General features: G+C 38.7%; 1 protein-coding gene across 5 annotated transcripts in view; it reads left to right on the top strand.

The window, feature by feature from the left end:
- Positions 1-12,765, top strand: part of FXR1 (FMR1 autosomal homolog 1) — a 62,337-nt gene that overhangs the window by 37,441 nt on the left and 12,131 nt on the right. For 3 of the 5 annotated variants that reach the window (XM_069104801.1, XM_069104800.1, XM_069104804.1), the window contains exons 9-12: positions 946-1,024; positions 5,241-5,350; positions 7,886-7,972; positions 9,980-10,187. In XM_069104801.1, coding sequence (XP_068960902.1) covers positions 946-1,024; positions 5,241-5,350; positions 7,886-7,972; positions 9,980-10,187 — 484 coding nt within the window. The remainder of the gene's footprint in view (positions 1-945; positions 1,025-5,240; positions 5,351-7,885; positions 7,973-9,979; positions 10,188-12,765) is intronic. The other 2 variants (XM_069104803.1, XM_069104802.1) reach the window with 1 other exon arrangement.

Below are 12,765 nucleotides of genomic sequence, written 5' to 3'. Positions count from 1 at the left end.
TGATTTCTATGATGCGCTTTCGTTGGTGTTTTGTGTTTTTTTGTTGGGTGTCTCTGCTGTGGTTTTTTTGTCCTCTTTTTTTCCTCACTGGGGCTTGTTTCTCCGTCGCTCTTCCGATCTGATAAAGAGCGACGTACCCCCCCCCCCCTTTTAAATCTTTGGTTTCACTCCATTAAGATTTGGTCAGAAGTGAAAGCAGTATTCTTTCAGATTAACTCTTGGCATCACATAGCATTCATCTCAGCTGTGCTAATCTTTTAACTTCTTTAGATTTTCCTACAGATTTCCCCATTGCATTTGGGTTGAAAAGCATCTGGTTAAATAATTTTGAAAATCAGCTCATTAAAATTTTTTTTTCTTAAAGTTGTCAGGTTAAAGTACTTCTGCTCTGCTCTGCCTTTGAAAACTAATTTGGACAACGTAGGAGGAAATGTTAAACCATTTCTTTACTGTTATTGGAAGGAAGACTTATATGAGGTCTTTAGTCCTGACATGGGCCTGTGACTTAACCTAATGTGGTAAATTGGGGTCTTGGATTAGATGATGATATTCATGTCATGTTCATCTTTAAAATTTTCTCAGTGTAACAGTTACACTGGGGTAGTTTGACCAGTATATTATACAGGCCTGCCCAAGGGTATTAGGCCTCTTCCCTTCAGGACCAGTGAACCCTATTAGAATGGCCTTCAGGCCTGAGTATGACCTCAGCCATATTCACATCCTCGACATTTTTCGAGGGTCAGAAGAATGCTGTGCAGGCTTGGCTTAGAATATCATTCAGTACTTAATCACAACTTCACTGCATCTGAAGTGCTTGAATAGCAGCTGACCTTTGACCTTTTGGGGGAGCATGATTAGGTCACTTAGAAAATGCCGTTTTTCTCACAATATTTCAGGTGTGATTGAATAACTAATACTTGGTTGTTTTTGCTTTTTTCCTTCTAGAGTGCTGATGCTGTAAAAAAGGCTAGAGGTTTCTTGGAATTTGTGGAGGACTTTATTCAGGTTCCTAGAAATCTAGTTGGTATGTAATACTACTAAATCCTAATTTATTAAAAAGCACTTAAATAGATAATATAGTGACATGATGAATCAAATGTGTGATGATACTTTTCTTCCATTTAGGCTGCTTAGACTTTTGCAGATTGCAGCTCTACTTATGCTTACATTTATAGTGAGAATTTAATATCTATAGAATTGGTTTTTGCATATTGCTATTTTGCCCTAATTCTTGTTATCTACTCATGTCAAGAAGAAAAGCAGAATTCTTAATTTGTTTTCTGTATTGCATATGAAGCACTACAGAAGGCAGTGTTGGGAAATGAACTCCTTCTAGCCCCCCCTCATCCTTTTGGAGCCCCTGGTACTCATGAGCTCCTCAGAGTTGTAGGATTTCATTTTTGTTTAGTATATGAAAATATATTTGTTCCCTTGTTTAACTTAGAAGGGGAAAGACTGAGAAAACTTAGAAATTGAATTCTGGTGTGAGTATGGTATTCAGGGGGAGAATTTTAGCTCTTCTCGCTCCCATTTGATACCACTGGAGCAGCCCTGCTTTCTTTGAGGAACATTTGGATTACAGTTGTAGGTTAGAAGTCAAGAAAGAGAATTAGAGTCACAGCAATACTAATTTCCTTTAGGGTGCAACCCTTCTTTGTGCTCCCAATTTTTTTCCCCTTCATAATGGTCTTCATTCCTACTTTACTTGACTTGACAAAGAAACACAATGCATTGAGCTGTTTGAAGTTAAAATGACTGATTGAAGGTAGTTTTTTATAGGATTTAAAGTAACCATTCTAAATTTATATTTGGAATCCAGAGGATGAAATATGATTCTTACTACAGGCAACTGTTGCCCTAAATCCTGAAGGCTGCAGTAGAAAGGGTATTGAATTTGGAGTCTGCAAATCTGGCTTCATGTCATGGCTCTACCACTTAACTTGGAGCAAAATATTTTTTTACTTCTGGAATTCCATAAAAGTTTTATTTATTTAAAAAATCAAGTATTTTCATGTTTATTGGTAAAGTGCCTGTCTTTGGTTGACAAATTATTTTAGGATTAAACTGACTATTTAATCTGTAGTGAAAGGTATCGAGGGGTAAAATAACAAACAGCAAAATAAACCTTGACGTGATACCCTTTTATTCCTCTGCTAGCTTGTTTGACAGGCTAGTTTTCTTTTGATGATGGGCCTCATTTCCCTAGTACTTGAATTAATTGTCATTTATCCCTCAGCCTCAGTAACCTCATCTTTATAGTGAGTTCTTCTAAGGTGTATTGCTGTTTTAAAGTTCTTTATTGCCCTTCCATGGTCTCTGTGACTAGGGTTTCCAAGGTTGGAAAGTTCTTGGGAGTTCCTGAAAAATCAGGGAATTGGCAATGAGGACCAACTCTTGCTCATGTTGATTCAGCAATTTTTTTGAGTGCCTGTCTCCCTCTTTTTTAAGTCTCTTCCCTTCCCCTTGGATCACTCTGTTGTTTGCATGATCCTGGGCAGGACAGAAGAGCAGCAACAAGCTCCCCACTGGGCAGTGCAGCCTTGAGATCACCCCAGGCTTCTAGGAGAGACTTATCTATGGCCTGCATGGAGCACTGCTCTTACCCATTCTTCTCTAAATTCAGAATTCTTGGCACATCAGAGAGAGACAGAGGAGTGAGATGAGAAATGGATCTTTTATGTTCTTGGCTATGACCTCCAGGAAAATCAGTCTAGTACTGATATTTAGGAAGTCATAGCTCAGACCTTCTAGGTTGCAAATTTCCCTTGACAAGCTCATGTTACCCAATTTCCCTACCTCCAATTCACCTCTCCACTCTGTGTCCCCCCAGCACTTATGCTCAATTTGTACTGCAGGTATGCTTCACTTTGTCAGTCTGCTCTGTGGAATTTATACCTATGGAAATGATTGATCAATTAAGGTACACATTCAGTCTGTGGTGGGGCTGATTAAAACTTGCAGGTAGGTTCCTGCCACTGGCCCCAAGAAGGGTGATTTGAGTTCACCTACTGCTGCTATAGCTCACATGGGAGGGAGGGAGGGTCAGAGACCTTAAGGTTTGGGGAGAAGATGGGATTGGGAGACTGCACAAGAGGGGCTTGCTTTCTCCTCAGTAAATTGCCTGCATTTTGAAGCCAAGGATGGAATCCCTGGTAGGACTCCACGGAATTGGCAAAGAAAGGCTGCCATTGGATTAACCTGCTGATGTTCTATTGGGGGTGCTACTCAGAACTGAGAGGAGCTGCCTCCATCAGCATTTCTTCTTCTTTATCCAAGGCTTGGCTGCCACTGCTGCTGCTAACTCTGGGGATGTTGTTGCCTTCCCTGACTGTTGGTGGGGATGACGCTGGAGGAGGGCCTTTGTCCACTGCTTGGCTGCAGGCTGGCTTGGTGCTGCCACTGCCCTGTTATTTACCCTTTTGTGTTGGGTCCAACTGTCCTTGCATGCTGTGGTTTTTAAAGCTTGACCAACAAGCAGCACAGGTCTAGGTTCTGAGGGAATGAGTATGATTTATTAGTGTAAATCAGTGGGACACTAGAATGTTTCATGGAATTTGTTTTATTACATACTTTTTATGGATTTACTAAACATTTCCTAATTTTGGATTTGATTTGTTGGAGGGTAGTATGGCGTAAGGAGCGCCGGACCTTGTGACAGGAGTCCTGGCTTGGGTCCTGGTTCTTTCACCAAGTAGCTGTGACTTGGGACAAGTTCTCGAACATCTCTGGGCCACATTTTTCTCATCTTTAGAGATCCATTGCCCAACCTACCTCACAGGGTTGTTGTGAGGAAAGCACTTTGCCAATTGTAAAGCTGCTACAATGAGCTCCAAGTTGGGAGGATGCTGAATGATTTTTAGTTAGTAAACTAGATTTTATGTTCCTTTAAGACAGGGAGCTGTATTCTTCTTATATTTTCCCCACAATACTTTGAATAATGCCATGTTCACAGTGGGTCTTCAACAAATGACTGAACTATAGATTTAAAATGTGAAAAATCACAGAAATGGATTCATTATAATATGGTTTTTTGGTGTGTGTTCGAACACCAACCAGTGTATGAATAAGGAAAAACAATTAGATTAATCATGCTTTCAAGTTGTCTGTACAGCATTAAGTGGAAAGATGTTTTCATGGTGTAAAGTATAAGAATTGTGGAAATTGAACACTTTGGATTTACTGATCGATAGCAGTGAATATTGGTGTGGGTGCTCCTTCTGCCAGGGTCAGCCTTCTTGTGATGAACCTCTCTATCCATGGACAACAGATTGCTCTCCCTTTTGAAGATTTCCATTATTGTAGAGCTTCCAAGAAAAGCTTCCATTTCTATAGTCTTTGAAAAGCCATATTCTTTTTTTTTTTTTTTTTGGAGGGGGAAAGGCAGGGCAGTTGGGGATAAGTGACTTGCCCAAGGTCACACAGCTAGTATGTGTTAAGTGTCTGAGGCTGGATTTGAACTCAGGTCCTCCTGACTCCAGGGCCAGTGCTCTAGTCACTGTGCCACCTATCCACCCCAAAAACCATGTTCTTTTAATGAGGTACTGGCATGAGAGGATTCCCAGTACTTTGGAAATAGAAATATGATCATGAACTAATCTCACCAATGTTGTCTGTGTATGTGTGTGTGTGTGTGTGTGTGTGTGTGTGTGTGAGATTATAAATACAACTGTCGAAATTTACAATAATTAGAGAGCCAAACCATGGCATCAGGAATACCTGGTTTCAAGTCCTGCCTTTCACTAGCCGCATATGTGCCCCAAAGCCATTCAAATTCTCAATTCCAGGAGATATATTGACTGATGTAGGATTTTATCCACACCTACCTAGAGTTCTATAAATTGATATCATGTGTATCTTCTAAAATGAAATTAATGTTAATCCTTCAAATTGTTTAGTTGGATAATGCCAGTCAATTGCTGAGCTTCCAGGTATGATGTTTAAGCTTTTATGAGAATTAGGTTCATAGGAATTTCTATTTTAAATAAAAACAGAGGTCTGGTCCAGGCATGACTTTTAAGGAATGACCATGTGGTCTCACAAATGACTTCCACGTGATAATAGTATTGTGGAGGGTGTGTCCTTTCCAAAGAGGAGAATTTTTTGGGCTTCCTCTTTGGTTGGATTGGCAATGAAGCAAAGGTTAGTTTATAAAAGTTAGTAATAAATAATTTGTTCAGGTTGCTGGTTAAGATTACAAAAGTGGCATTTTAATAAGTTATGTCCTTGTTTTCTCATTAAAGGAAAAGTTATTGGGAAAAACGGCAAGGTGATTCAAGAGATTGTGGACAAATCTGGAGTAGTTAGGGTGAGAATTGAAGGAGACAATGAAAATAAACTACCAAGAGAAGATGTAAGTTGATTTTTAAGCCTTTCCTTTTTTGAAACTTTATTTTTGTGTGTTTTTCCTAGTTGATGATTTGATGTATAACTTGTTAAACTACATGGTGGTATTTTTCAGTTTCCTATTCTTTGTCTCTGTAATGAGGTCTTCTAGGTGTTGTTTAAACTGTGAACTTGAGAAAATGGAAGAATATTTTATGGGATTGCCTAAGTGATGATGGACCCTTTGAGAATTTGGTGTTTTAAGTTTGGAGATCTAAGTCTGTGTGTACTGACATGGACTTTTAAATTATTTTCTTTAAATTAAGATATAGTATAAGAGATCTTAGGAGATTTTGTTAACCTGTCAATAAAAATGTTATATTAGTAAAGTAAGAGATGGCTGAAAATAGTCCTGGTTTTCTGTTATTTTTGAACTTTGTGACCTTGAGCCAGAGGCATTTATTTGCTTCTCTGAATCTCCACTTGGGAATATTTTTTGCCCTGTCTCACATTGAAAATTGCTTTTGCCTAATTCCTTTTTGCTTTTGCCTTTTTTTCTTCCTTCAGTAATATACGTAAATATTCCCTAATGTTGTCATCAGCTTTCTGTTTTTCTCCTGTACTTTCCCTTAGAGACCTTCTGTACTCCTGTGGCTTCATCTCTTTTCTACATAGTTCACTGTTTTGTGTTTTCACTTATTTCCAGGACATCTGTCCTATGTTTCCACTTGACTGCTATAAGTATATTCAACTCATTTCAAACGCAGTTTTATTCCCCAAACATCTCCACACCTCCCTCAGTTGCCTGTTGATGCCGATGTATTAGTGACTGATTAAAACCTAGCATTTATCTTCGACTGCTCCTTCTCCTTCAGTGCCCCCTGCATGCCAGTCACCAAACTTATATTTACTCTTCTTTGAGAGTGAATACACATCCCAGGGACCCAGTGACATCCTTGGTGCTCTTCCTTCATCCCAGTTCATTCTTCCTCCTGTCCACTCCGGACACTCCCATCCAATCAAGACCACACTCTTTAGCCTGATTGTTAAGTCCATCTTTATTCCAGCCTCAGTTTGGCTTTCACCTCAGACATGTTAAGTCAAGTGTACACAGCTTCACTCGAGTTGTGTACTTTTCACTTAACAAACACTAACCTCGCATGTCTCCAGCTTCCTCCTGGCTGTTGTTCAAGCACCTGCACAGCCTCCTCCTTTGTTAGCAAACCTTCCTCTTCTGACTCCTACAGCTGTTGCCTTTCTATTTGTTTTCTAGTGATACTCCTAGTCACATTGCTTAGGTAACTGCATTGAATTATTTTTTTACCTCTTGTATTTTTACCTCATCATGTCTTATCTCTTCAGCTAGATTATAAGCTCCCTGCAGGCAATGAGTGTATTTGTCCTTTTTTTAATATAAAAGATAGCATGAACTTCAGTGCCTTATCTTATAGTCATTGTTTTATAAATAGTGATTGGCTACTGGTGAGTTAAATTGCTCAATGATTGCCTCCATGATTCTCTTGAGATGAACAGTTATTTAAGCCTTTGTAGGATTTAGGTTATGATTTTAGTTCTTGGATTGTTAAGCTATAAACTAAAGATGACATTTTTAAAAGATGGCTATTAAAACATCCTTAACACTTTTGTAATTCTGTCGTTATTGGAGGATGCTACATCCCACACTTTTTACCTTTCAAATTTGATGCTTTATTTCCAGTGACATCAAAAGGTTCAGTAACAAAATGACCATTTCATTATACCCCATCCATTTAATAAAAGGAAGAGCAAAGGCATCCAAAATACTAATATGCTGAACTAACTCATCCTTTTATTTCCCTCCTCTTATCTCCTTGGAGTGTCTGTCTGTCTAGTGGTCTAAATTTACATTAATGAATCCTACTATGGAAATTTTTTCATTGGAGGATAGTTAGAAAATATCCTTATCCTACTCACTGTAGACTTGTATGCCATAGTGTCTAGATGTTATATATTGAGGTCAACCTGAATTTCATCCATTATGCACTGTACAGAGGACTCCACTATCTTGTACCTTTTTATATGGAAAACAGTTTGAGCTGGTTCAGAGTGCAGGACTACCTTACTGCAACCAAGTGGGCTGAGCACTTTTCATTGTAGACCAGGGAAGAGATTGTTTTTGATTACAGGAATTATTGCTGTTGAAGGAATAAGGAAGAGTTTTCCAACTTTCAAGTTCAATTCATAGTTGTAGATGGTATTAATCTAAAAGCTTCTGAGAATTGAACCAAATGGGAAAGCAAGAGACTTGCTTTAAGGGAGGGAAATAGTTGGTGTTCCTATTCTTTGAATACTAAAATAGGGTTTAAAAATAAAATAGGGTTTTTAAGAAGCTCAGGGAGGAACTGGCCATTTTATATGTCTTAGATTCTTTTAGTTTATTTTTTGTTGTATCAATTAAATGAAAGAGGTGAATGTGTTTTTAAATCTTATTTGAATATTGCTATATCCAGCTTCACTTTGGAATTTTTATAATGAAGGTTCTTTTTACCTTTCCATGCACTCCCTTTATCCCCTCTCTTTCCAGGGAATGGTCCCATTTGTATTTGTTGGCACTAAAGAAAGCATTGGAAATGTGCAAGTTCTTCTAGAATATCATATTGCTTACCTAAAGGTAGGTATTCTGAATAGAAATCTCTATTTTATTTTGCTGAGAATTTTTTTGACAGGTTGAGTGTTAACTATTTCATGTTAAATAGAAATTTGGCTCCTAATTAAGAATTTGTTTTGAGAAGTCATAAACTCTCTTTCTTGGCAGTAATTGTATATAATGGAACATTATTTTAAGAGTTGACACATAAAGTAGTAAGAGAACACAAATATTCTCACATGATGAAAGGTACTGACCTTTCTCTTGAATGCTTACCTGGTCTTATTTCTAATCTTGGTTTTTTGACTCCACACTTTTGTGGGGTGTTTATTTCAAAGCTTCTGAAATCTTATTTTGGTATCAGGTACTTTCTGTAGAGCAGCTCTGGGGTACTTGAAGTTCTTGAATCATGTGCCTTCAATCTCGATTTGCTCTCCTGGTTACAGGGTAAATCTAGTCCCTGCTATAAACTGAGAGAACTAAGGAAAAGTATAGTCTTGGGCTCTATATTCTAGTCTTTTTATTAACTATCAGAATATCTTCTCCTTTCTCTACATGACAGAAAGATGTGTATCTTTAATGTAGAAAATACACAGATGTAGATACTTCTTAGAAGTTCTACATAAACTGGCTACTTTTGTGCTCTCCTCTTAGGAAAAAAGGTCTCCCACCTCTGTTAATCAAGGTGACATTGCTTGAAAATTTCTGTTAAACTTCCATATAACTCTTTGGATTAGCTTTCAGTTGAGTAGAGCACCCAAGGAACTTGAGAATAGAATACATTTTGTAAACAGGAACATAAGGGACATACTAAAGTTGAGCTGTTTACATTACTGCATGGAAAGATGGTTTTTGTAACTCGAGACCTTTCTCAGTGTTAGGGTAGTTGGATGGAACAGAGGGCACAGAGTGAGTTGAATATGAAGGGATGATGTCTAAAAAATTAAGTGGTGAGGGAGATATACTGGGAGAGGGAGAATGGGGTAAATTAAAAAAAAAACTTTTACAATGGAGGGGAAGAGGGGAAGGTGAGAGGGAATGAGTCAGCTTTACTCTTCCTCAGATTTGGCTTAAGGAGGGAATAAACACACTCAATCGGGTATGTAAATCTATTTTACCCTACAGGAAAGGGATAAGAGGAGGGATAATAGAAGGGAGGGCAAATTGAGGGAAGGGCTAATTAGAAGCAAACACTTTTGTGGAGCTACAGGGTCAAAAGAGAATAGAATAAATGGGGGGCAGTATAGGATGGAGGGAAATATAAACAACATGGCTATTATGGAAATGGTTTGCTTGACTACACATATATAACCTGTATTGAATTGCAATGAGGGTGAGTGGGGAGGGAGGAAGGGAGAGAATGTGTAACTCAAAAGTTTTAAAAGCAAATGTTAAAAATTGTTTTTACATGCAACTGGGAAATAAGATGTACAGACAGTGGGGTAAAGAAATCTGTCTTGCCCTCCAGGAATATAGAAGGGAGAGAAGGGGATAGGACAAGGGGGAATGGGTGGTAGAAGGGAGAGCAGATTGGGGGAAGGTATAATCAGAATGCATGCTGTCTTGGGGTGGGGGAGGGGAGAGATGGAGAGGAAACTTGGAACTCAGAATCTTGTGAACGTGAATGTTAAAAACTAAAAATTTTAAAATGTATACCTTTTAAAAGATTTAAACATAATTTAGGTTTTTACTCTGGTTTTTAAATTGCATTACATGTAAATCATTTAATGTAGTTACTATGTTCAAAAGCATTGTAAAGATGTTTTGAGATGCTTTATTAGATGTTTATTCTTGATAACAGTAGTTTGAAAGCTGAACTGTTAAAGTTAGTAATTTAAAGAAGCATCAGCATTATTTTTTCATCAAGTAACAATTTTTTAAAAATCCTTAGTAGCAGATCCAATCCATTACAGTATTTTTTGGTGACTGAATACACTATGGTGCTACAGGTTCTCTTGGGCTGGGGTGGAATGGACTCAATGTACAGGCTCTGAAAGAAAGATGACATGAGGCTTCATCTTTTTATTCCAGGAAGTTGAGCAGCTAAGAATGGAGAGACTTCAGATTGATGAACAGCTCCGGCAGATCGGTATGGGTTTCAGACCCTCTTCCACCAGAGGGCCTGAAAAAGAGAAAGGCTATGCCACTGATGAGAGTACCGTTTCTTCTGTACAAGGTTCTAGGTCTTATAGTGGAAGAGGCAGAGGTCGTCGGGGCCCTAATTATACATCTGGTTATGGTAAAAATAATGATTCATACTTATTGATGCAATGCACTTTTGTTTTTTGGGGGATAGATGTACTTGTTTATGTTGCATATTTCATGAAACTTAAACTTTCAATATTTGGCAGGAAATCCTAACATTCCTTTCCTTGAGCCTAATTTTCATATCCAAGTATTTGCCAGTTGATCTTAAAGTAGAGTGAATATGAACAATTACTAACTGAATGGATAGAAGTACAGTGATTAAGCAAAGGGCTGTTTGAAGAAATGAAAAAAGGCAAGACGCCTCTATGGATTAATTGCTTGTGTTAGACTTTGTTTTGGCTGAACTGTATTACTGTATGATTGGCTTACCTTATGTGTCATTCATGGAAGAGTGGTCAGCTGACACTGTAAGATCTCTGACCCTCACACAAATGAGTTTTGTGCCCAGAGCTTCTGGGGATTCCAGGCTAGAGCTTTGGGAGTTTGCAGGGTGATTTCTGTTTCTGCCCATTTCTGGTCACTACTGATGTCACTAATCTCCTCCCTTTTCTTTCTCCTTTGTTATGTTACCTTGTCTGCATTTGTGGAAATAGTCTAGGTAATGGAAAGGCATTGCTAACCAGTGCTCTACTGTATGCATGCATAGCTATTTGAGAATTGAATTAGCTTATGATTTTCCTGGTCACTATGACAAAAAAATCACTGACTTTGAAACTTTTCTGAGAAAACAGAAGGAACTGTCTGTAGAGACTGTTTCCAAAGACTAAATTCAAACAGAAATTTATCCTATAGATCTTTTTTTCTACTCATAGACATGGGATGTCAAAGGTTAAAATACTTATGCAACCAAAAAATGCAGAAATTTTGTTCCTGTGACAGCACTTTTTTGACCACCTGTTCAAGTGTGATGGCAAAAATCTGTTGTTACAAATATGCCTTGACTTCGCTTCCCTCCACCCCATCTCCAAGTTACAAGTTATTTGACAAATCAAGAACCATGTCTTCACATAACAGTAATTATTAAATATTTATTGTTTTGTCGTAAAAGATGTATTAACACTAATGAGTTCATTTCTTTGAACTATTTTATTTTACTTGTATTTTGGGTCACATCCATAACATGTTGCTATATGGTGGAACATTTTTTGTATACTACCTATTTTGAGCCTGAGGCAGAAATTGCAAAATAGAAGACATAGTTACATTAAGATTTAGGAGTATTCTTTTTCCTACCTTTACAAATAAATGCTTTTTTTTTTTTTAAGCAATTGGGGTTAAGTAACTTGCTCAAGGTTACATGGCCAGTTATTTCTGGGTGTGGTGCTGAGTGTCTGAGCCCAGGATTCGATCGATCTCCAGGTCGTCCCAACACTGGAACCGGTGCTCTTACTCGCTGAGCCACCTGGCCGCCCCTAAGCAATTGGGGTTAAGTAACTTGCTCAAGATTACACGGCCAGGTGTTTCTGGGTGGGTGCTAAGCGTCTGAGCCCGGGATTCGATCTCCAGGTCTTCTCAACACTGGAGCCGATGCTCTTACTTGCTGTGCTACCTGGCCTGCTTTGTTTTTTTTTTTATCTTCCCAGTTACTCATTTCTTGCCTTTTTAATTATTTCTTTTTTTTTTTTTTTAAGCAATTGGGGTTAAGTAACTCGCTCAAGGTTACACGGCCAGTTATTTCTGGGTGTGGTGCTGAGTATCTGAGCCCGGATTTGATCCAGGTCATCCATCCCAACACTGGAACCGGTGCTCTTACTCGTTGAGCCACCTGGCTGCCCCCTTTTTAATTATTTCTGAAATCTAAAGAAGTTCAAAGTGAACCCCAATCTCAATCATTGATTGCCTGAATTGGAGCATCATCTCTCACCTGAACTATGAACCTCAGTCTCCAGTATCTCCCTTCCTTACAACCTCCACAGAGCTGCCAAAGGGCTTTTCTGAAAGCCCCTAGCTGACCACAGCCCTCCCTAGAGCAGAGTCCATGCAGACCTGAGTCAAATCCAAATGTAATTTGGAAATATTTTACAAAAGTGTTAATAAGTTAACATGCAGGGATCCTTTGGTGCAGTTTAGTGGCCTCTTATTTGTTGGGTGGCTGATAAACAACACGCCCATCTGTTTCCTCCTTGCCTTTCCAGGTGGATTGTTCCTTTGTCCCCACCATCTCCATTCCAGTCAGATGGTTGCTATGCCTCTCCTTGTATACAAGAAGCCAGCCCTTCTCCACATTAATGCCCAGTTCTTTCTGTCCATCCCCATCTCCCCATATGCCTTAGATGTATTCCCATCTCACCCTGACCCTGTTCATATTGTCAGTAGCCTTGAAGGGCTAAATTAAACTTGGAAGCCTTGCTGATTTTCTCCGTCTAGTGCCCCCTCCCCCATTATACAAACTTTTATCTCTGCTTCTTCACACACACACACACACACACACACACCCATCTTGTACATGTTGGCCTTTTGTTCATCTACTGGAGAATCAAACAATATTACGATGTGGAGAAAAGGATTTCATAATTTGGGAAATCACTACGACTAAAAAGTTTTTTGGATTATTCAGTAGGTGGCACTCTTACATCTGAATCATTTCAGGAATGATTCATAGACTTGTT

This window comes from Petaurus breviceps, unplaced genomic scaffold (assembly GCF_028583685.1).
Source record: "Petaurus breviceps papuanus isolate PSGF00001 unplaced genomic scaffold, PetGlider_PUasm1.0 688, whole genome shotgun sequence".
Taxonomy (NCBI): Eukaryota; Metazoa; Chordata; class Mammalia; order Diprotodontia; family Petauridae; genus Petaurus; species Petaurus breviceps.
The sequence above is the reverse complement of the archived record's forward strand: the minus strand, read 5'-3'. Positions and strand labels throughout refer to the sequence as shown.